This window comes from Dendropsophus ebraccatus, chromosome 15, assembly GCF_027789765.1.
Source record: "Dendropsophus ebraccatus isolate aDenEbr1 chromosome 15, aDenEbr1.pat, whole genome shotgun sequence".
Taxonomy (NCBI): Eukaryota; Metazoa; Chordata; class Amphibia; order Anura; family Hylidae; genus Dendropsophus; species Dendropsophus ebraccatus.
The window spans coordinates 6845554-6866419 of NC_091468.1; the positions used below are offsets into that span (position 1 = coordinate 6845554).

Sequence of the window (20866 nt, forward strand, 5' to 3'; positions counted from 1 at the left end):
GGCAAGTTCACACACGACAGATTTGTTGCTGAAATTTCTGCGACTTAAAGTCCGTTCCATTCATCAATATTTCCGCGATTTCCCCTCCTGAGAAGAATCCGGTGACGAACACGGGCGGAATAACCACAAAGCTCCGTCACTAGCGGCGAAATCTCTGCAAAAGTAATAAGATTTATGACTGACGTGGCAAGCGTCCAATCAGCGCTCCCTATACCATAAACAACTTACTGTCAATTGGCTGGCCTGACCAATCACGTGGCTCCTCTAGGAGGGGGCGGGCTCTTCGCTGTCTGTCGGGTTTTACTCAGCAGAGCCCTTTAAAAAAGCGCTGGCAAGCCCCGCCTTCTTAGAACTGTGCGCCTATTGGTTAACGGAGTGAGCGACCGACTAAGCAGCCAATGGCCGCGCAGTATCCGTGCTGCTGGATGCCCAATGTGGAAGGCAGCAGCAGTGGCGGCGGCGGAGCGGGCTGTAGCTTGCAGGGAGGGTTTTCGCACGGAGGCTTGTGCTGGAGTCCAGGGCCGGTGCTGCTGCTGCACCTCCCTGTTTGCATAGCAATTACTCCCGGCCATGGTGGGCACGGGGGTATGGGGCATCCACACCAGCGAGCAGGGCTGACGGATTAAATGCCCCAGTGGGCAGGAGCAGCGGCTGCAGCAGGAGGAGGTAAGCTGGGGTTATTGTGCAGTGTGGCCCTGGTGCTGGGGCCCCTGGCTGTGCCCCCTCACCCCCCATCTTATGTGTGTGCCAGGCAAGGGTTAATCAGGAGAGGCAGCAGATGACAGCTTGTAGTGACAGAGGGGGGGGGGGGGGGGGGGGCGCCAGGGCTGCCCATACACATGTCACTAAAGTGGGGGGACTCCGCCAGAGCTGCCCATACACATGTCACTAAAGTGGGGGGACTCCGCCACAGCTGCCCATACACATGTCACTAAAGTGGGGGGACTCCGCCACAGCTGCCCATACACATGTCACTAAAGTGGGGGGACTCCGCCACAGCTGCCCATACACATGTCACTAAAGTGGGGGGACTCCGCCAGAGCTGCCCATACACATGTCACTAAAGTGGGGGGACTCCGCCACAGCTGCCCATACACATGTCACTAAAGTGGGGGGACTCCGCCACAGCTGCCCATACACATGTCACTAAAGTGGGGGGACTCCGCCACAGCTGCCCATACACATGTCACTAAAGTGGGGGGACTCCGCCAGGGCTGCCCATACACATGTCACTAAAGTGGGGGGGACTCCGCCACGGCTGCCCATACACATGTCACTAAAGTGGGGGGGACTCCGCCACAGCTGCCCATACACATGTCACTAAAGTGGGGGGGACTCCGCCACAGCTGCCCATACACATGTCACTAAAGTGGGGGGACTCCGCCACAGCTGCCCATACACATGTCACTAAAGTGGGGGGACTCCGCCACGGCTGCCCATACACATGTCACTAAAGTGGGGGGGACTCCGCCACAGCTGCCCATACACATGTCACTAAAGTGGGGGGGACTCCGCCACAGCTGCCCATACACATGTCACTAAAGTGGGGGGGACTCCGCCACAGCTGCCCATACACATGTCACTAAAGTGGGGGGACTCCGCCACAGCTGCCCATACACATGTCACTAAAGTGGGGGGACTCCGCCACAGCTGCCCATACACATGTCACTAAAGTGGGGGGACTCCGCCACAGCTGCCCATACACATGTCACTAAAGTGGGGGGACTCCGCCACAGCTGCCCATACACATGTCACTAAAGTGGGGGGACTCCGCCACAGCTGCCCATACACATGTCACTAAAGTGGGGGGACTCCGCCACAGCTGCCCATACACATGTCACTAAAGTGGGGGGACTCCGCCACAGCTGCCCATACACATGTCACTAAAGTGGGGGGACTCCGCCACAGCTGCCCATACACATGTCACTAAAGTGGGGGGACTCCGCCACAGCTGCCCATACACATGTCACTAAAGTGGGGGGACTCCGCCAGGGCTGCCCATACACATGTCACTAAAGTGGGGGGGACTCCGCCACGGCTGCCCATACACATGTCACTAAAGTGGGGGGGACTCCGCCACGGCTGCCCATACACATGTCACTAAAGTGGGGGGACTCCGCCACAGCTGCCCATACACATGTCACTAAAGTGGGGGGACTCCGCCACAGCTGCCCATACACATGTCACTAAAGTGGGGGGACTCCGCCACAGCTGCCCATACACATGTCACTAAAGTGGGGGGACTCCGCCACAGCTGCCCATACACATGTCACTAAAGTGGGGGGACTCCGCCACAGCTGCCCATACACATGTCACTAAAGTCTGAGAAACTCGCCGGGACCACCGACCATCAGGATGAGCTGGGGACCCCCGAGACTGTAAGGAGGAGAGCCCCCCTTTATAGCGGACAGTGTGAGGAGGAGAGCCCCCCTTTATAGCGGACACTGTCAGGAGGAGCGCACCCCTTTATAGCGGACACTGTCAGGTTGAGCGCACCCCTTTATAGCGGACACTGTCAGGTTGAGCGCACCCCTTTATAGCGGACAGTGTCAGGAGGAGCGCACCCCTTTATAGCGGACAGTGTCAGGAGGAGCGCACCCCTTTATAGCGGACAGTGTCAGGAGGAGCGCCCCCCTTTATAGCGGACACTGTCAGGAGGAGTGCACCTCTTTATAGCGGACGGTGTTGGGTACCTTGATGTGTCAGATCCTGGTGCTGTATCCAGGTACTCATCTGGGTCTCCCGATACCGTACCACATCCAGTGTGGACCCCCTGACACAGATGTCAGGTCCCGTTAGTCAGTACTGTATGTAGTCAGGGCTTTCTGATACTGTATTAGGGTCTCAGCTGGATTCCCTGATACTGTTATCATTTGGACCTCCTGATACTGTCTATAGATCCCCAGATACTGTAGTCCAGTCCGATTTCCGATTTACATCTGGTCTGGGTCTTCTGATTCTCTCTGCAGATCTGATCTAGATTTCCTGATACTCTTTTAGCATCATGTCTGGATCTCTTGATACCGTATTAAAGTCCATTTTGGATCCAGGAGAGATCTGGATTCCCTCATACACTGTCGTCCGGTCTGGAGGTGCTGTCACTGTCGTCCGGTCTGGAGGTGCTGTCACTGTCGTCCGGTCTGGAGGTGCTGTCACTGTCTTCCGGTCTGGAGGCGCTGTCACTGTCTTCCGGTCCGGTCTGGAGGCGCTGTCACTGTCTTCCGGTCCGGTCTGGAGGCGCTGTCACTGTCTTCCGGTCCGGTCTGGAGGCGCTGTCACTGTCTTCCGGTCCGGTCTGGAGGCGCTGTCACTGTCTTCCGGTCCGGTCTGGAGGTGCTGTCACTGTCTTCCGGTCCGGTCTGGAGGTGCTGTCACTGTCTTCCGGTCCGGTCTGGAGGTGGTGTCACTGTCTTCCGGTCCGGTCTGGCGGTGCTGACACTGTCTTCCGGTCCGGTCTGGCGGTGCTGACACTGTCTTCCGGTCCGGTCTGGCGGTGCTGACACTGTCTTCCGGTCCGGTCTGGCGGTGCTGACACTGTCTTCCGGTCCGGTCTGGCGGTGCTGACACTGTCTTCCGGTCCGGTCTGGCGGTGCTGACACTGTCTTCCGGTCCGGTCTGGCGGTGCTGACACTGTCTTCCGGTCCGGTCTGGCGGTGCTGACACTGTCTTCCGGTCCGGTCTGGCGGTGCTGACACTGTCTTCCGGTCCGGTCTGGCGGTGCTGACACTGTCTTCCGGTCCGGTCTGGCGGTGCTGACACTGTCTTCCGGTCCGGTCTGGCGGTGCTGACACTGTCTTCCGGTCCGGTCTGGCGGTGCTGACACTGTCTTCCGGTCCGGTCTGGCGGTGCTGACACTGTCTTCCGGTCCGGTCTGGCGGTGCTGACACTGTCTTTCGGTCCGGTCTGGCGGTGCTGACACTGTCTTCCGGTCCGGTCTGGCGGTGCTGACACTGTCTTCCGGTCCGGTCTGGCGGTGCTGACACTGTCTTCCGGTCCGGTCTGGCGGTGCTGACACTGTCTTCCGGTCCGGTCTGGCGGTGCTGACACTGTCTTCCGGTCCGGTCTGGCGGTGCTGACACTGTCTTCCGGTCCGGTCTGGCGGTGCTGACACTGTCTTCCGGTCCGGTCTGGCGGTGCTGACACTGTCTTCCGGTCCGGTCTGGCGGTGCTGACACTGTCTTCCGGTCCGGTCTGGCGGTGCTGACACTGTCTTCCGGTCCGGTCTGGCGGTGCTGACACTGTCTTCCGGTCCGGTCTGGAGGTGCTGTCACTGTCTTCCGGTCCGGTCTGGCGGTGCTGACACTGTCTTCCGGTCCGGTCTGGAGGTGCTGACACTGTCTTCCGGTCCGGTCTGGAGGTGCTGACACTGTCTTCCGGTCCGGTCTGGAGGTGCTGACACTGTCTTCCGGTCCGGTCTGGAGGTGCTGACACTGTCTTCCGGTCCGGTCTGGAGGTGCTGACACTGTCTTCCGGTCCGGTCTGGAGGTGCTGACACTGTCTTCCGGTCCGGTCTGGAGGTGCTGACACTGTCTTCCGGTCTGGAGGTGCTGTCACTGTCTTCCGGTCTGGTCGTGAGGTGCTGACACTGTCTTCCGGTCCGGTCTGGAGGTGCTGACACTGTCTTCCGGTCCGGTCTGGAGGTGCTGACACTGTCTTCCGGTCTGGAGGTGCTGTCACTGTCTTCCGGTCTGGTCTGGAGGTGCTGACACTGTTTTCCGGTCCGGTCTGGAGGTGCTGTCACTGTCTTCCGGTCTGGTCTGGAGGTGCTGTCACTGTTTTTTCGGTCCGGTTTTGCTGTGCTGTCACTGTTGTCAGGTGATGCTGTCACTGTCTTCCCCTATGGTCTGGCCAGTTTCACACTAGCATAATACAGCCGCTTTTCCCCATCCGTATTACAGACGCATGTCCCGGCCTGACTACACCGATGACCATACTGACAGCTGTCACTTCACCTCTATGGTCAGGCGGGATGCAGATAGGTGTCTGTATTATACTGCTGTGAGCGCAGCCTTCTGGGCCGGAGGGATGATCCGTAATCCAGATGATGGGTAAGAGCCGGGGGGATCTCTCTGCTAGCATTACAGGAAGGTGAGCTGCTGGTTCTCTCTATTTGTCCTGTTGATTCCATTGATTCCCCCGTCCAGTGTGTGGGAGGGGAGGCTGCACTGTCTGTCCGTCTGTCCCTGTGTAAGCCATCACCCTGGACCTGTATACTGTATATGATAGCAGTAACTATCTGCATGATGTCAAATATTAACAGCTTGGCTTCCCTTCTCCTCCTTTGTCTCTGGCAGTCTAGCTCTTCAGAGTCCACGTCATTTCGCCTGGGAGGAGGCTGACTTTCCATGCACCGGGGACTTCCTCTCCATCAGCCATGCCGGAGTCTCCTGAGCCGGCTGTCTGCCTGTCTGTGAAGTGGGATCTGCTGCCCCCCGTGCTGAGCGACGCTGCCCGACCACTGCCCGTGTTTGGCCACCTCCGTCTTCCCATGCAGACCACCTTGTAAAGCTGCTCTCGGATTCTTAGAGAAAAGACTTTCTTTTTATTTTTATATTTTTGATTTTCTCCCCGTTCCCTGGATCATGGCTTCGGTGTGGAAGAGGTTGCAGCGTGTGGGCAAACACGCCTCCAAGTTTCAGTTTGTGGCGTCGTACCAGGAGCTGATGGTGGAGTGCACTAAGAAATGGTCAGTACACCCCCCCCCACACACACACACACACACAGTTTATGATGCGCCCTGATGAATGGTCCTTGGGAAAGCCGTCGGCTATCCTGAAAGTCAAAGAAGTTCCCACGCTCTGGGAGGCTGGCGTGCTATCAGGGCTTCTTTCTTGACACATTACCCTGCGTCTTCAGATGACAGCACGATTATACGGCGATGACATCATCGTCTGGTCTGTTGTGTCATAAGTCAATTTATCTGCGGCGACAATGAAGGACGGTCTCTGGGAAATAAGAAGTAGCAGTCATGATTGTTTCCGAATGTAATTTGTGTCAGGGACAGCAATGAAGGGAAGTGTTAACCCCTGAATGTCCACACAATCTATAGCGAAGCTGCAGCAATTGGGTCAGATGTGTCTGTATATCAGAACAGTGGGAAGTGGGTAGGTTGTCAGGGCAGCACAGAGCCGCTCGGGTCGTGTTCACACAGGGCTGATACGCAGCAGGTGTCCTATATGCTTGTGCAGGGAAATACATAATAAAGATACAGACTCGGGGTGGGGGTACCTGCTAATACTAAAAACCTACACAGACAGTCTACAAGTGCTCCACATCTATTACAGTGATTCATGCTGTCTAATAAATATGGTGCATCTATAGACTGTCTAGTCTATTGGCATCAGAATTTGTCGCCACTTATCGTGTAGTGGTGGTGACCCGTGAGTGCCGCTCAGGTCCTGTTCAAGTGAATAGGAGCTGCGGTTACACATAGTCACCACTACACTATGAATGGAGGCGGCTGCTTCTGGTCCTGTTTTACTGTAGTAAAGAGCTGATCGGCAAGGCTGTCAGTTGTCAGCACCCGCCAGTCAGTGACTGATGAGCGTCCTGTGGACGGCCAATTGGTCCTTTTTGCCTGGAAAACCCCTATAAAATCTTATCCCCTCTGTACGTTTTCTGCCCACAAAATCAGGATGGAAATACTGCAGCATGTCCGTTCTGCGTGAACATGCCCTTAAAGGGGGATTCCAGAAATAGACTTTTTTTTTGGTGTGGGTACTCTCAAACCCCATACTCATCTGCCCCAATCCCCCATAGCTGCTGCCAGTGCTGCCATAGCTTCCTCTGGAAATGCCCGCTCAGCCAATCACTGTCTACACAGGTGACCCAGACCCATCTCTGCCAGTGCTTGGCTGAGTAGACATTTCTTTTCAGGAAGCAGCTGGAAGCACTCCCATTCCATTAGAACAAAGTTTTCTATTGCTGGAATACCCCTTTAAGTATAGGCCTGCAGCCGGCTGTAGACATTGATGGTTACGTGATGTAGACTCTTCTCTCCAGAAGAGCCTGCTGCACGCTGACTGCTGAAGGAGAGACGATGGAGAGGGGATGGGGAGTTAGGGTTTATAGCAGAGGGGGTAAATAGTGGACGCGGGGAGAGCGGAGCGGGTTATGAGTATCCACTGCAGATACCTGCCTATTCACTTCAATGGTATGACATACTCGAAGTGGGATTGTCATCCCGCTGCGAGTATGTTAGCCAGCCCCCTTAACCCCCGCGGCCCGGGTATATACTTTAACGGGTCCCCGTTCCGGCTTGCTTCAGGGGCTCCTTGCGTCTCCTGGTGCTCAGCCCCGCCGCAGAGCACTGATTGGCTGAGCACCTTGAGCCCCCAAAGCCACCAAGAGCAGGGACCCAGTAAAGTATCTACCCAGTCCGCGGGGGTTAAGGGCGCTGACTTTGACATACTAGCAGCAGAATGACAACCCCACTTCGAGTATGTCATCCCATTGAAGTGAACGGGAGGTATCAGCAGCGGACTTCTCTGCAAACTCGGCCTTGGGCTTCTGTTTGTATGCGTAGTCTTATGGTTCAGGTGGAAGCAGCGCTCAGCTATTTATTAGTGTTATTTGTACAGCAAGGGAAACCTTTAGCAACCAATAGGAGATTGCAGTGAAACTCTGACTGCATCGGGCAGCAGAAAAGCATGCTGGGAGATTTAGTTCAATTATAGATGAGCGGTTACAGGTTTCCTGCCTGTTTTGCCGCTTTCCATGCTGCGTAATGTTCCTGGGAACTTGCCCTTCGGCTGTTGCAGAAAACAATGTCTATAATATCCAAGCTGTACAAGTGGCCGTCTCCTTCTATCCTCAGTCCTGATCCTGAGAATTGCAGCTGCAAGAGGGTCAATATTTGTCTCCAGTCATGGCCAAAAGTTTTGAGAATGACACAAATATTTTATTTTAACATGATCTGCTGCCCTCTGGTTTTTATGTGTTTGTCAGATGTTTTTATCACATACAGAAATATAATTGCAATCATATTATAAATAACAAAAGCTTATACTGACAGCTAGAATGAGTTAATGCAGCAAGTCACTATTTGCAGTGTTGCGCCTTCTTCTTCAGGACCTCTGCAATTCTCCCCGGCTGCTCCCAATCAACTTCTGGACCAAATCCTGACTGATAGCCGTCCATTTTTACATTTTGTCAGAATTTGTTGGTTTTTGTTTGTCCACCCGTCTCTTGATGATTGACCACAAGTTCTCTATGGGATTAAGATCTGGGGAGTTTCTAGGCCATGGACCCAAAATCTCTATGTTTTGTTCCCTGAGCCATTTAGTTATCACCTTTGCTTTATGGCAAGGTGCTCCATCATGCTGGAAAAGGCATTGTTGATCGCCAAACTGCTCTTGGACGGTTGGGAGAAGTTGCTCTTGGAGGACATTCTGGTCCCATTCTTTATTCATGGCTGTGTTTTTAGGCAAGACTGTGAGAGAGCCGATTCCCTTGGCTGAGAAGCACCCCCACACATGAATGGTTTCAGGATGCCGGTTACAGTTGGCATGAGACAAGACTGGTGGTAGCGCTCACCTAGTCTTCTCCGAATAAGCTGTTTTCCAGATGTCCCAAACAATCGGAAAGGGGATTCATCAGAGACAATGACTTTACCCCAGTCCTCAGCAGTCCACTCCCTGGACCTTTCCCCCAGTCCTCAGCAGTCCACTCCCTGGACCTTTCCCCCAGTCCTCAGCAGTCCACTCCCTGGACCTTTCCCCCAGTCCTCAGCAGTCCACTCCCTGTGCCTTCTGCAGAATATCAGTCTGTCCCTGATGTTTTTTCTGGAGAGAAGTGGCTTCTTTGCTGCCCTCCTTGAGACCAGGCCTTGCTCCAAGAGTCTCCGCAGTCTCACAGTGCAGATGCACTCACACCTGCCTGCTGCCATTCCTGAGCAAACTCTGCACTGCTGGTAGCCCGATCCCGCAGCTGAAACACTTTTAAGAGACGGTCCTGGTGCTTGCTGGTCTTTCTTGGGTGCCCTGGAACCTTTTTGGCAACAATGGAACCTCTCTCCTTGAAGTTCTTGATGATGCAATAGATTGCTGACTGAGGTGCAATCTTTCTAGCTGCGATACTCTTCCCTGTTAGGCCATTTTTGTACAGTGAAATGATGACTGCACGTGTTTCTTTAGAGATAACCATGGTTAACAGAAGAGAAACAATGATGCCAAGCACCAGCCTCCTTTTAAAGTGTCCAGTGGTGTCATTCTTACTTAACCATGACAGATTGATCTCTAGCCCTGTCCTCATCAACACCCACACCTGTGTTAATGGAGCAATCACTGAAACAATGTTAGTTGGTGCTTTTAAGGCAGGGCTGCAATGATGTTGAAATGTGTTTTGGGGGATAAAGTTCATTTTCTAGGCAAATATTGACTTTGCAGGTAATTGCTGTTAAGCTGATCCCTCTGTATAACATTCTGGAGTATATGCAAATTGCCATTTTAAAAACTGAAGCAGTAGACTCTGTAAAAATTAATATTTGTATCATTCTCAAAACTTTTGGCCATGACTGTACACTCATTATATACAGTATATATGTTTCCTCTATATGGATTGCATGTTAAGGGAAATGTGTCACCTAAATTTTCTTTTACTGATTAGAATCAGAGACTAAAACTTTTATTCTAATCTGTTTCTATTTTCTGACTATTTCTCTTCATAAAACATTGTTATGGGGCAGCCATATTGCCTGAGCTGTTCTTAAAGGGGTACTTCGGGCCGGGGGGTATTTTTGAGGATCGCTGGGGAAGGGGTGGAAATTGAAGCCGGAGGTCACTTACCTCTCCCGTTCCAGCGCTGGTGCCCGGATCGCGCCGCCCAGTACTCCCATCCAGCGGCCGCTTCCTGGTCAGAGCTGCTGCATGAGACGTAACGTCTCAAGGCAACTCTGCCATTTAGCGGCCGAGGCGGGACTCCACTACAACCGCTGATTGGCAGAGCTGCCTTGAGACATCACGTCTTATGCGGCAGCTCTGACCAGGAAGTGGCCGCAGGATGGGAGTACCAGGCGGCACAATCCGGGCATCGGCGATGGAACGGGGGAGGTAAGTGACCTCCAGCTTCAATTTCCACCCCCTCCCCGGCAATCCTCAAAAACACCCCCTGGCCCAGAGTACCCCTTTAACAGCATTTAGTGACATACTTTATAGCAAGTCTCATGGACATAGATGACAATATTCAGAGTCTGTCCCCTTGAGATGATTGTAAGACATTACTGAGCGCGCTCTGTGACCTGTGAAGAGGTCATTCCACAGGAAGCTGCTATTGTCTCCTCCTATCTACTGGTGTCACGTGACACTGCGATGCTGTACAGATCACAGAAAACAGCGAGATTATTTTATAATATAATTATGAAAAAATGTAGACAAAAATTCTTTAAAAATATGTTCGAAGCGAATGAGCCGCTAGGTTCATTGCTTTGGGGTTTTTACGTGAATACAGAAGCACTGCTGGCGGCCCCGCTGGCCCCCAGTGTGACCATCTTCCCTCTGTGACGCGGCTTCATTGATTCTAATTGATTTTGCTTTAACATAAAAACATTATTTATACAATCAGCCATTTTCTGATGAGGATGGTCCCTCCAGGACAGCCGCTCTCCATCATGACATAAGGATGTCCTTGCTCTTGACCATGGAGCTGCTTTGTAGAGTAGCCATCTGTCTGCAGTACAATACAAGTCCATGGCTGCCCATTGATCTGTCATACAAGGCTGCAGAGGAGATGTATAGCGGCAGCAGGTTCCCCTGGCGGTAATTCTGCCTCTGACAGTGTACTGTGCACCAGGCTGGAGGTCTCCCTTACTGTTCGGAGGCTTCTGTCAGGCCTCATTCACACACCTGTAATTGCAGACCACACTATAGACGTGGACTCGTAGTGCTTCACAGTTCATGGATCTCTGTGTTGCTGATAGTGATGCGGATCCGCATTAGCACCTGTCCTTTCTTGCAGCACGGATCACGGCCCGCTCTCACACACGGACGTGTAAACGGGGCCTATGAAATGTAATATTATCTGCAGTTGCAGACAGAACTACAGACGTGTGATAAAGCCCTGAGGTTCACCACATGTTCTCTCCATATATTTGGGTACTCAGTGGGATTCTGTCATAAAGGGTTGCTGCCATATACCGTGGCATACTGATAATGGAGAATAAAAGCCAGGGCTGGGAATTCAAAGTCCTGACTCTGACCCCTCCATTCCATCAGACTTCTTTATCAATAATCAGTAATAACAGATTTACTGTGGTAACATGGAAGGTCTTGTTACAGGATCACTTTACGGCTGTGTTCATATTGTGTATTGTGAGAAAGTAAATGACGGAGAAATGAGCCTCATGTTTTGTAGTGTCGCTACGGCATCTTTAAAGGCCTTGTTACACTGAACGATTATATCGGCCATACTTGGCCACTTGTCAACCGCTCAGGCTGATTATCTATCTATCTCCCTCCCATCTGTCTGGTGTAGGCCGTGTTCTGGTTCTGTATGGGATGATGTCTCCTTAGTTTCCGTCTATTTACCCTCTGGACTATCAGCACTACAGTCCACATGTTATACGTCTTTTCCTCCATTGACTGACTGTTACCTAGCAACAGCATCCAGCGGCCATGCTGACCCTCCATAGACTTGTGCAGAGTCAGAGATATCAGCCGTACTGTATATCGCTTTCATCACACAGGACGGCGGCCATTACTGTCCATGTGACTACAGAGTTGTGTGGCAGACGTGGCCGTGTTCCTGCACTGCAGGAAGAAGCCGCCATCTCATCATATTCCGGATTATTGCGGCGTCTTTGTACAGACATCCGTTTATTGACGCGGTCGGGTCATCCGAGGGCTGTAAAGTTTCAGGAGAGCAGATCTCAGCTAATCGATGCCTGAAAGTGTCCGATCTTCAGAGGCCGCGGGATGCTGACCGTTCATTCACAAAGCTCCATTAACTTTAATGTACATCCGAATTCTGCTCACCTCAATTGACTCAGTAATAGCCCCGTAGACAAGCCGGCATCTTACATGAAGCCATTATCCTGCTGGGGCCGATTGATCTCCAAGTAATGCCAGCAAAGTGCGGCTGTGTATAGAACGCCATAGGGCAACAGAAAAAGTGCGGCTGCCGCAGGGTGGTCAGACGATTGATTAGTTGGGTCTGTAGAAATTTGCGCTTTGTTCGTATCGTTGCTCTTTCTTCTTATTGTTGCGCTTTGTTCTTGGATTGTTGCGGAAGACGTCTCGTGGCTATATTGTACTTATACAGCGCTGCATACACCTTTATTACAGATCATTGCGTTTATGAGATTGCTGCAGGATAGCATTGTGAAGGATGCGGCTTTCCTGAGACCACAACCCTCAGCATGTCCTTATACCTTGTGCAGATGGAGAACTTGACTCCACTTTTTTGGGGTACTCCGGTGAAAATCTTTTGCTTTCAAATCAGCTGTTTTCAGAAAGTTATATACATTTGTAATTGACTATCATTTAAAAATCTCCAGTCTTCCAGCACTTATCAGCTGCTGTATGTCCTGCAGGAAGTGGTGTATTCTCTCCAGTCTGACCCAATGCCCTCTGCTGCCACCTTTGTTTACGACAGGAACTGTCCAGAGCAGGAGAGGTTTTCTATGGGGATTTGCTGCTGCTCTGGACAGTTCCTGACATGGACAGAGGACGCAGAAGAGAGCAGTTTGTCAGACTGGAGAGAATATAAAACTTGCAGTACATACATCAGCTGAACTGGAAGACTGGAGATCTTTAAATAAAAGTAAATTACAAGTATGTATAACTTTCTGACACCAGTTGATTTGAAAGAAAAATATTTTTGTCGGAGTACCCCCCCCCCCCCCTTTTTTTTTTTTTTTTTACATGCTGCTTTAGGGGGACCAAGCCGAATATATAGATCATAGTTAGTGATGAAAGTATATAACATTATGGTGCACCCCCCAGATGCGTGGTATGTTACATAAGGGGTAGGAACACTGCCTCAAGCCACATTTACCTGCAAAATAGTGACATTGCCTCCATATTGTTCCCTCTGTATCGCAGGCAGGTTAGTTCTATATGAGCGGCAGATCAGCATTGTGCAGACGCCACCGAATATACAGCTCCTCGTATCTCAGTTTCCTTGTTTGAGTCTAACATTCTGTACGTTATATTGATGGCTCTCCACGCTGCATTATCACTGTTATAATAAAGATATATGCCGGCTCTGCTGACCTGGAAGTGTGTGGTCTCTGGGTGAGAGCCCGCCATCAGCTGCAGGCCGCCAAAATTCAGAAAGAATAGAGTGTTCCCAGCCCTAAAGAAGTATTCAGAGGGATCCATGGCCCTTTAAAGGGGTTATCCAGCATTAGAAAAACATGGCCCCTTTCTTCCAGAGACAGCACTGCTCTTGTCTCCAGGTTGGGCGCAGGTTTTGTAACTCGTTCCATTGAAGTGAATAGAGCTTAATTGCAAATCACGTCTGACCTGGAGACAAGAGCAGTGCTGTCTCTGGAAGAAAGCGGCCATGTTTTTATAACACTGGATAATCCCTTTAATATAGCTCCTTCCTTCTACGATTGCTTGTCCTTAGGAGGCGCACGTGCTGGACCTTTCCAAGGTGAAGTGATGTCTGACCCGCTGCAGGATAATCCTGGAGTGTTTGCTCCCAATATTTACTGTCTCTTTAAGGTTTTTGTCTCTGTTTGCAAATCCATAGCATTAGGCTTTGCTGTAATACGTGGAACAGCCTGAGCTGATAATTGGATTTATTTTATATATGGATGGAGCAATACCTGCTGCTATGAGGCTGTTAGAATCCATGACTGACCTCGGATCCATACATGGCTGACATATTGCCTTGGCACCCTCTGTTTGTCTATCTCTCCTCCTGTTTAGGGTGAGTTTACACAGACAGATTATCTGACAGATTTTGAAGCCAAAGCCGGGAACAGATAAACGGAGCAGGTCATAAAGGAAAGACTGAGACTTCTCCTCTTTTCATATCCATTCCTGGCTTTTGGCTTTAATAGTTTCTCAGATAATCTGTCTGTGTAAACGCACCCTTACATTCTTTTGCACAGTCTGACACTTGCTACGATGGAGGAGTCGTATAGGAGCAAGGAAAGTATATATATATTTTTTCTTTCATGTTTTCCACCAGTCTGAGCACATTTTCAGATACTCGAAATGCCCCTTTAATTTACGTCATGTTGCAACTCGTCATTCACCAGTGTATTCCCCTCCAGAGACAACTAAAGGCCCTTATACACACTGAAAAAGTCTTCAGGACCCCCTGTTGTGGTAGAATGAGCTGACCTCTGTCCTGTGTGTGGATACCTAAAGCCCCCTTACACAGACTGTTATTGGCCGGTGTATAAGGTCCAGCAATAAGCTAACAAAGAGGAGACATTGATATATGCCTATTGCACAGGAGACGCTGAGGAGGAAGGTATGTCTCTTATAGTATGTGCCCTACCTTCATCTTCTGTGCCCTTCCGGTGCAGTTAAGCGTTTGCTCCATGGTCCGGTAAGTGGCACTGCCCACCCCCATATCTATGATCTGGCCCACCCACTGGCCCACTCCATTGATTACCATTAGATTGGGCGGCTGGGGGCGGATCGGCACTATGGGGGCTGGGCAGTGCTCCTAATGGTCTTACCGGACTGCGAAGCAAACTGCACCTGAATAGAGCCGAGGATTAAGGCAGGAGACATACCTTCCTCCTCGGCGTCTCCTGCACAATAGGGACATATCAGCAGGTTAGATTTCCCTTTAAGCAGAAGATGTGCCACCAGCAATGATGACTCTAAATGGCTGTGTAGACAATCCAGCAAATTGTTTATTGGTCGCGGCCTGCAATTCATTGAGCCATGTAAGGAAATATTTACACTTTCCGCGCACGGTCCGTGATTATGGACAAGGCGCAACAAAACGGACTTCAACGTTCCCGACACATATGATGCTGGAACATCAGCAATTGTTTTAATCTTTGCGCTACTGTACTGACACTCTGTATCTCGCATGGATTATGTGACTGCCCCTTCACAGGTTCCGATCCCTCTGTGTAAAAGGGTCTTTCGGCCGCGTTCTCGTTTGCGTTGGAGGCTCGGTTGCAAATTTCATCAAAATCGACATAAAGAATAGCGCTACACGCAGAGATGTTTTTCCAGTCGAAGTTGGATGCAGCCCTGGGGAATCCTGGTGGATACAGCCTGTGGCCTATGGCTGTATCTATGTTTTCCAGGACTCCCTAGGGCGGCATCCAACTTCTTCAGCCACCGGTAATTAAATGCTGAATGATCAGACTTCCGTACGCTTGAGTCTCTACCAGATGTGGACATGGCCTAGCGTTCCTCTCCCTTACACCGCAGTGTGAGGATATTGTGACAGCCCGGAGAGGTCCTGCTTACGGGACAGAACTTACTAAGACGTTTTCCTCCAGATGTTCCAAGTGTTTTTCCCCCTTTGAAGGAGTAAACGTCTTGGTGTGATCGCGGCTCGCCATGTGCAGGAATGAGATTTGCTTTAGGACAGAACATACTTTGGGCGAGTCCAGTGGAAAGGTTATCGGCCTGTTGTGTCCCGCGCTGGAGTCATCTGGCGCGCTGTCAGCCACGGTTTATTTTTCTGGATTGCTCAATCTATGACCTGAACCTGAGGAAATAGTCACATGAATCATTGCGTATTTCTGCTGCTTTAGTTAAGCGTTATTGAACCACAAGTGCTCGCTTTGAAGCTCATTGAATTACACACGTAACATAGTTTACAAGCGTATCTGATCCATGGTGTATACTAGATCGATGCCTCTGGGAGATCTCCAGATGTAGAGAGAACCTTAGAAGAGGGACAGTATGTAAAAGGAGAACCCGAACGGTAGAAAGCAGACGATATCCTTAGGGCCCTATCGCACGGGACGCTTATTGTGCAAATTATCGTTGTATCGTTTGACTTTAAGCGATAATTGTTCGGTGCAAATACCAGAATCTCATTTGCAATCGTTAAAAATCGCTTTATCTAATAGGCCCCTTAGTGTCGGCTTCGGGTGGTCACTAACGTGCCTGGAAATATAACTTGCCTCCTAAATTTTATTCATTGAAGTCAGATAAAAATACTTTTGTGGAATAATCCTAAATTTTAATACAGTGACCAAAACCAGATCATCGGGTTTATACAAACATATAAGAAGGGACCTTTCAGGGGATAAACTGATGATCTGACACTCGCTCCTCCATGGTCCCGGACACCTCAGGGGCCGGCAGCTGCGGCCTCCAGTCTTCCTCTACTGACAGCGTATACAGACGTGCTCTCAGCGTATACAGATGTTGTGCCCTCAGTACAACACCTGAAGATGAGCATGTTTCATCACTCTATGGCGCCTTTTCCCTGTTATTAGCCTACCAATCTACAAAACGTTCTTTTATTATGGCCGGATCCACATCATGCTTTTAGTGATCTGTCAAGATATACAGGACTCTCTTATAGCCTTATACTATTTACTGGGATGGATTATATCTACTATAATAAAGTGCTGGCCTACAGGTTCTGGCTGTAACTCCAGGTCCAGACTTTGTTATTATCAGAAAACTAACCAGACTGGGAGCGGAAGGCCGAGCGGTGACTACATCTATAGGAGAACGTCATCTATCTGTAGGATCTGTAGGTTTTTTACTCTTGGAGCTAATCTCCCACCTGTCAGGTCCCATTAGTGCTGGGTAAGGAAATCAACTGTGTAATGAAAAGCTATGGAATGACTGAGAGAGTCATCAGACATTACATGCGTCCAGCCATTAGCCGTCCTACCTGTCTCCTCGTGATTGATGTCTCCCCAGACGCGGCTGTCACACAGTCACTATAGAGACCGACTGACACCGGAAACAAGAACAACATGTCAGCAGGAAGATGGAAAGATACATTTTGCTATTCTCTAGGGAACTCGCCAAATACCACAAAATAAGTAAATTTTTGGTACTCTTGCTTCTTGAGAATCTTTTTCTTTCAAATCAACTGGTTTCAGAAAGTTTTACAGATTTGTAATTTACTTCTATTAAAAATCTCCATTATTCCAGTACTTATCAGCTGCTGTATGTGCTGCAGGAAGTGGTGTATTCTCTCCAGTCTGACACAGTGCTCTCTGCTGTCACCTCTGTCCATGTCAGGAACTGTCCAGAGCAGCAGCAAATCCCAATGGAAAACCTCTCCTGCTCTGGACAGTTCCTGACATGGACAGAGGTGGCAGCAGAGAGCACTGTGTCAGACTGGGAAGAATACACCACTTCCTGCAGGACATATAGCAGCTGGTAAGTACTGGAATAATGGAGATTTTTTAAATAGAAATAATATACAAATCTGTATAGCTTTCTGAAACCAGCTGATTTGAAAAAAAAAAAGTACCCCTTTTAATTAAGATGTGTTTCCATACACACAGGTGCAGACTACTATATGGCTAGAGAAGTAGTATCGAGGCTGATGGATTTTACAGGCCTTTATATCTATTTGATACATAACGAGATTGTATGGGCTAAGAAAAACATGGCTGCTTTCTTCCAAAAACAGCGCCACATGTGTCCACAGGCTGCATGCGGTATAACAGACCATCCCTATTCATTTCATCAGAGCTGAACTGTGATATCACAAATGGAGACAACTGTGACGCCATTTCTGTAATGGAGCAGCCATGCTTTACAGGATACCTGGAGATCTCGGGATGATGGGACCGTGATGCACAAAAACGACCTTATGTTTGAGCTTCCCGGTGCCAGTGGACTCTGTTCATCCGTAATTCTCAGGACCCCATTGAGGTTCCTCTAGTAATTAGTAGGTCCCTATAGACATGTATGGTGACTGCTGCAGCGTGTACGTGGCGGTGTGTTACAGATGTCAGAGTCTGTGTCAGCCGCCCCTGTCGTCTCGTCCTCAGCAGCCGCCACCGCCAGTCAGCTGAATAATTATTCCCGACATCTCTCTAGCTCATAAATATTTTACATCTTGTGGGAGAATCTTCTGTGATTGTGTCTTGTCTGAGATATTAGGCTGGTATATGTGGGGGTGAGGACATTACTAGGCCGCGTTCACACAGGAGGATCTGCTGCGGATTGTCCGACACTGATCCGTAATACACTGATCCAAAAACCCTGTACAGCGGATAAGATAGGTGTACATGCTCTATTGTGTGTGTTCAGGGTATGGCACCTCCACCAAGTGACAGCTGTGACCCCGGGCTGTCTCATAGTGCACCCAGCAGGGCCTGTATGGCGGCTGCATGGGCTCTGCCGTGGGCACCATCTTATGGATATGCTTCCTCTTACATAGAAGCAATGTGTCCAGGAACTGGTGAAAATAAATTAGCAAATGCAGAAAACAGACAAAGGCATAAGGAGTTAAGGCCCTATTCCACGGAACGATTATCGTCCGTATTCGGCCGATATCGGCCGCTACGGACAATAATCGTCCCGTGGAATAGAGTGCAACGATCAGCCGACATCGTTCACGTCGCTCCGTTGAATAGGAGCGTCGGCAGCAGACGCTGCTATATCCTATGGGCTGCCCGGACGATCAGCAATCACCCGGGCAGCCCCCCCGCAGCTCCCTGCCGCCCCCTCCCGCACTCACCCGCTTGCTGCAGCCGCGTTGAATAGCAGCGGCAGCGAGCAGGGAACGAGGAGCAAACGAGCACTGAGAGCGCTCGTTTGCTCCTCTGACGACCCGTGTAATAGGCCCTTTAGAGTAGAGGCTCCTGGCACTGGAATAGGAGATGTCCAGTATTATGGCCTCTAAACAATCGGATGCTCACATTACTAGTGATCATGATTAAAGGGATATTCCACTCAAACATAACTTTTGATATGTTGCTCCCCATAGTGAGACTAACAATTCCTTCCATTCTTATATACTTGTTATATATTCAGTCTCCTTCCCCCAGTTCTCAGCTGCTGCTTTCTGCTGAAGACACAAAAATCTGTGTGTGAGCTTTTCTCTCTGTCTCCCCCTCCTCAACCTCCCTTCTGAGACAGCTGATGTAAACAAGTCCTGGGCTGGCTGTATCTGCAACATTGTAGTTTCTTTGTAAGGGCTCGTTCCCACTGAGGAAAGGTAGCGGAATTCCGCGACGGAATTGTCCGCCGCGGAATGCCGTTAGCCTCCCGCTCATAATGGGAGTCTATGGGAGGCGCGCGCTCCTGCCCTGTCCGCGCTAAAGAATGAACATGTTCATTCTTCAGCGCGGACAGGGCAGGAGCGCGCGCCTCCCATAGACTCCCATTATGAGCGGGAGGCTAACTGCATTCCGCGGCGGACAATTCCGTCGCGGAATTCCGCTACCTTTCCTCAGTGGGAACGAGCCCTTATGGTAGGAGGGTTATTCTAAGGTCAAGTTGCTGAAGAAATCACTGTGATTAACCCTCCCAGCATTACAAAGAAGCTACAATGTTGCAGATACAGCCAGCCTGGGATGTGTTTACATCAGCGGACTCAGAAGGGAGGGGAGAGGAGGAGACAAAGGCTCACACACAGATTTTTATGGTTTCAGCAGAAAGCAGTAGCTGAGGGGAAGGAACTGAACTGGGGGAAGGAGACTGAATAGATAGTAAGTATGTAAGAAATTGTTAGTCTCACCATGGGCAGCAACTTATGTTTGAGCGGAATACCCCTTTAATGGTCGGAGCATCAGCCGTGTGTTATGTCTGTATGGCAGCAGATAGACTATTATGAAGCCATAGACTTTTTCGTCTTGTATTCCTTATGACTATAAAAAAAATACCTCAATATACACTCACCGGCCACTTTATTAGGTACACCTGTCCAACTGCACGTTACCACTTAATTTCTAATCAACCAATCACATGGCGGCAACTCAGTGCATTTAGGCATGCAGACATGGTCAAGACAATCTCCTGCAGTTCAAACCGAGCATCAGTATGGGGAAGAAAGGTGATTTGAGGCCTGTGAACGTGGCATGGTTGTTGGTGCCAGAAGGGCTGGTCTGAGTATTTCAGAAACTGCTGATTTACTGGGATTTTCACGCACAACCATCTCTAGGGTTTACAGAGAATGGTCAGAAAAAGAAAAACCATCCAGTGAGCGGCAGTTCTGTGGGCGGAAATGCCTTGTTGATGCCAGAGGTCAGAGGAGAATGGGCAGACTGGTTCCAGCTGATAGAAAAGCAACAGTGACTCAAATAGCCAACCGTTACAGCCAAGGTAGGCAGAAGAGCATCTCTGAGCGCACAGTACGGCCAACTTTGAGGCAGATGGGCTACAGCAGCAACAGACCACCCGTTACTAGCATGGTGTACCTAATAAAGTGGCCAGTGAGTGTACATCCATATAAATGGGAGCTTCATGGTGGTCCGGTGGGTGCGCATGGATCCTTATGGGGGCACATGGATCCTTATGGGGGCAGCATTATAGATCTCCTCAGTATGTATCTATGATGCTGCCATCAGACGAGCTTAAAGGGGTTCTCCAGTGCTACAAAAACATGGCCACTTTCTTTCAGAGACAGCACGACTCTTGTCTCCAGTTCAGGTGTGGTTTGCAATTGAGCTCCATTCGCTTCAATAGAACTGAGCAGCAAACCCCCGCCCAATGTGGAGACAAGAGTGGTGCTGTGTCTGGAAGAAAGTGGCCATGTTTTTGAAGCACTGGATAACCCCTTTAATATCTCAGAAGTTGGGTCCTCTCAGCAAAGGGGAATAAAGGGAATGAAAAGCACATGAAGTATCTGATGAAGGAAAAAATATCAAAATGCTATGTATAATAGGTCACTGCCTTATTCTACCCTTTCCTGCTCCTCTTCCTCCTCATCATTCTCTCTAATAAAGCTGTCTTAAGAGAGTAGACAGTCAGCTCATTGAAGGATCAAGTTACATGCTGCCCATAGAGATCTATGGAAG

The 20866-nt window shown here is 50.0% G+C and overlaps 2 protein-coding genes across 6 annotated transcripts in view; one reads left to right on the forward strand and one right to left on the reverse strand.

Moving 5' to 3' along the window:
• The first annotated feature begins 441 nt into the window (after window positions 1-441).
• The window catches only part of EHBP1 (EH domain binding protein 1), a 253241-nt gene continuing 232816 nt past the window's right edge, over window positions 442-20866 (forward strand). For 3 of the 5 annotated variants that reach the window (XM_069955486.1, XM_069955488.1, XM_069955489.1), the window contains exons 1-2: window positions 443-666; window positions 5295-5686. In XM_069955486.1, the coding sequence (XP_069811587.1) occupies window positions 5583-5686 (104 nt within the window). In that variant the 5' untranslated portion in view covers window positions 443-666; window positions 5295-5582. Of the gene's footprint in view, window positions 667-5294; window positions 5687-20866 lie in introns of all 5 variants that reach the window. The other 2 variants (XM_069955491.1, XM_069955487.1) reach the window with 1 other exon arrangement.
• On the reverse strand, window positions 3340-5347 carry LOC138774502 (serine/arginine repetitive matrix protein 1-like). Its single transcript, XM_069955424.1, has 2 exons — window positions 5259-5347; window positions 3340-4708 (listed from the first exon to the last, which is right to left on the reverse strand). The coding sequence occupies exons 1-2, from the start codon at window positions 5345-5347 to the stop codon at window positions 3340-3342; spliced, it is 1458 nt and encodes a 485-aa protein (XP_069811525.1).

Coding starts and splice junctions, on each gene's coding strand:
- LOC138774502 (XM_069955424.1), bottom strand. CDS start 5,347: ATGGAAAGTCAGCCTCCTCCCAGGCGAAATGACGTGGACTCTGAAGAG. Junction 4,709..5,258: donor AGGAGAAGGGAAGCCAAGCT/GTTAATATTTGA, acceptor ACCGGAAAACAG/TGTCAGCACCTCCAGACCAG.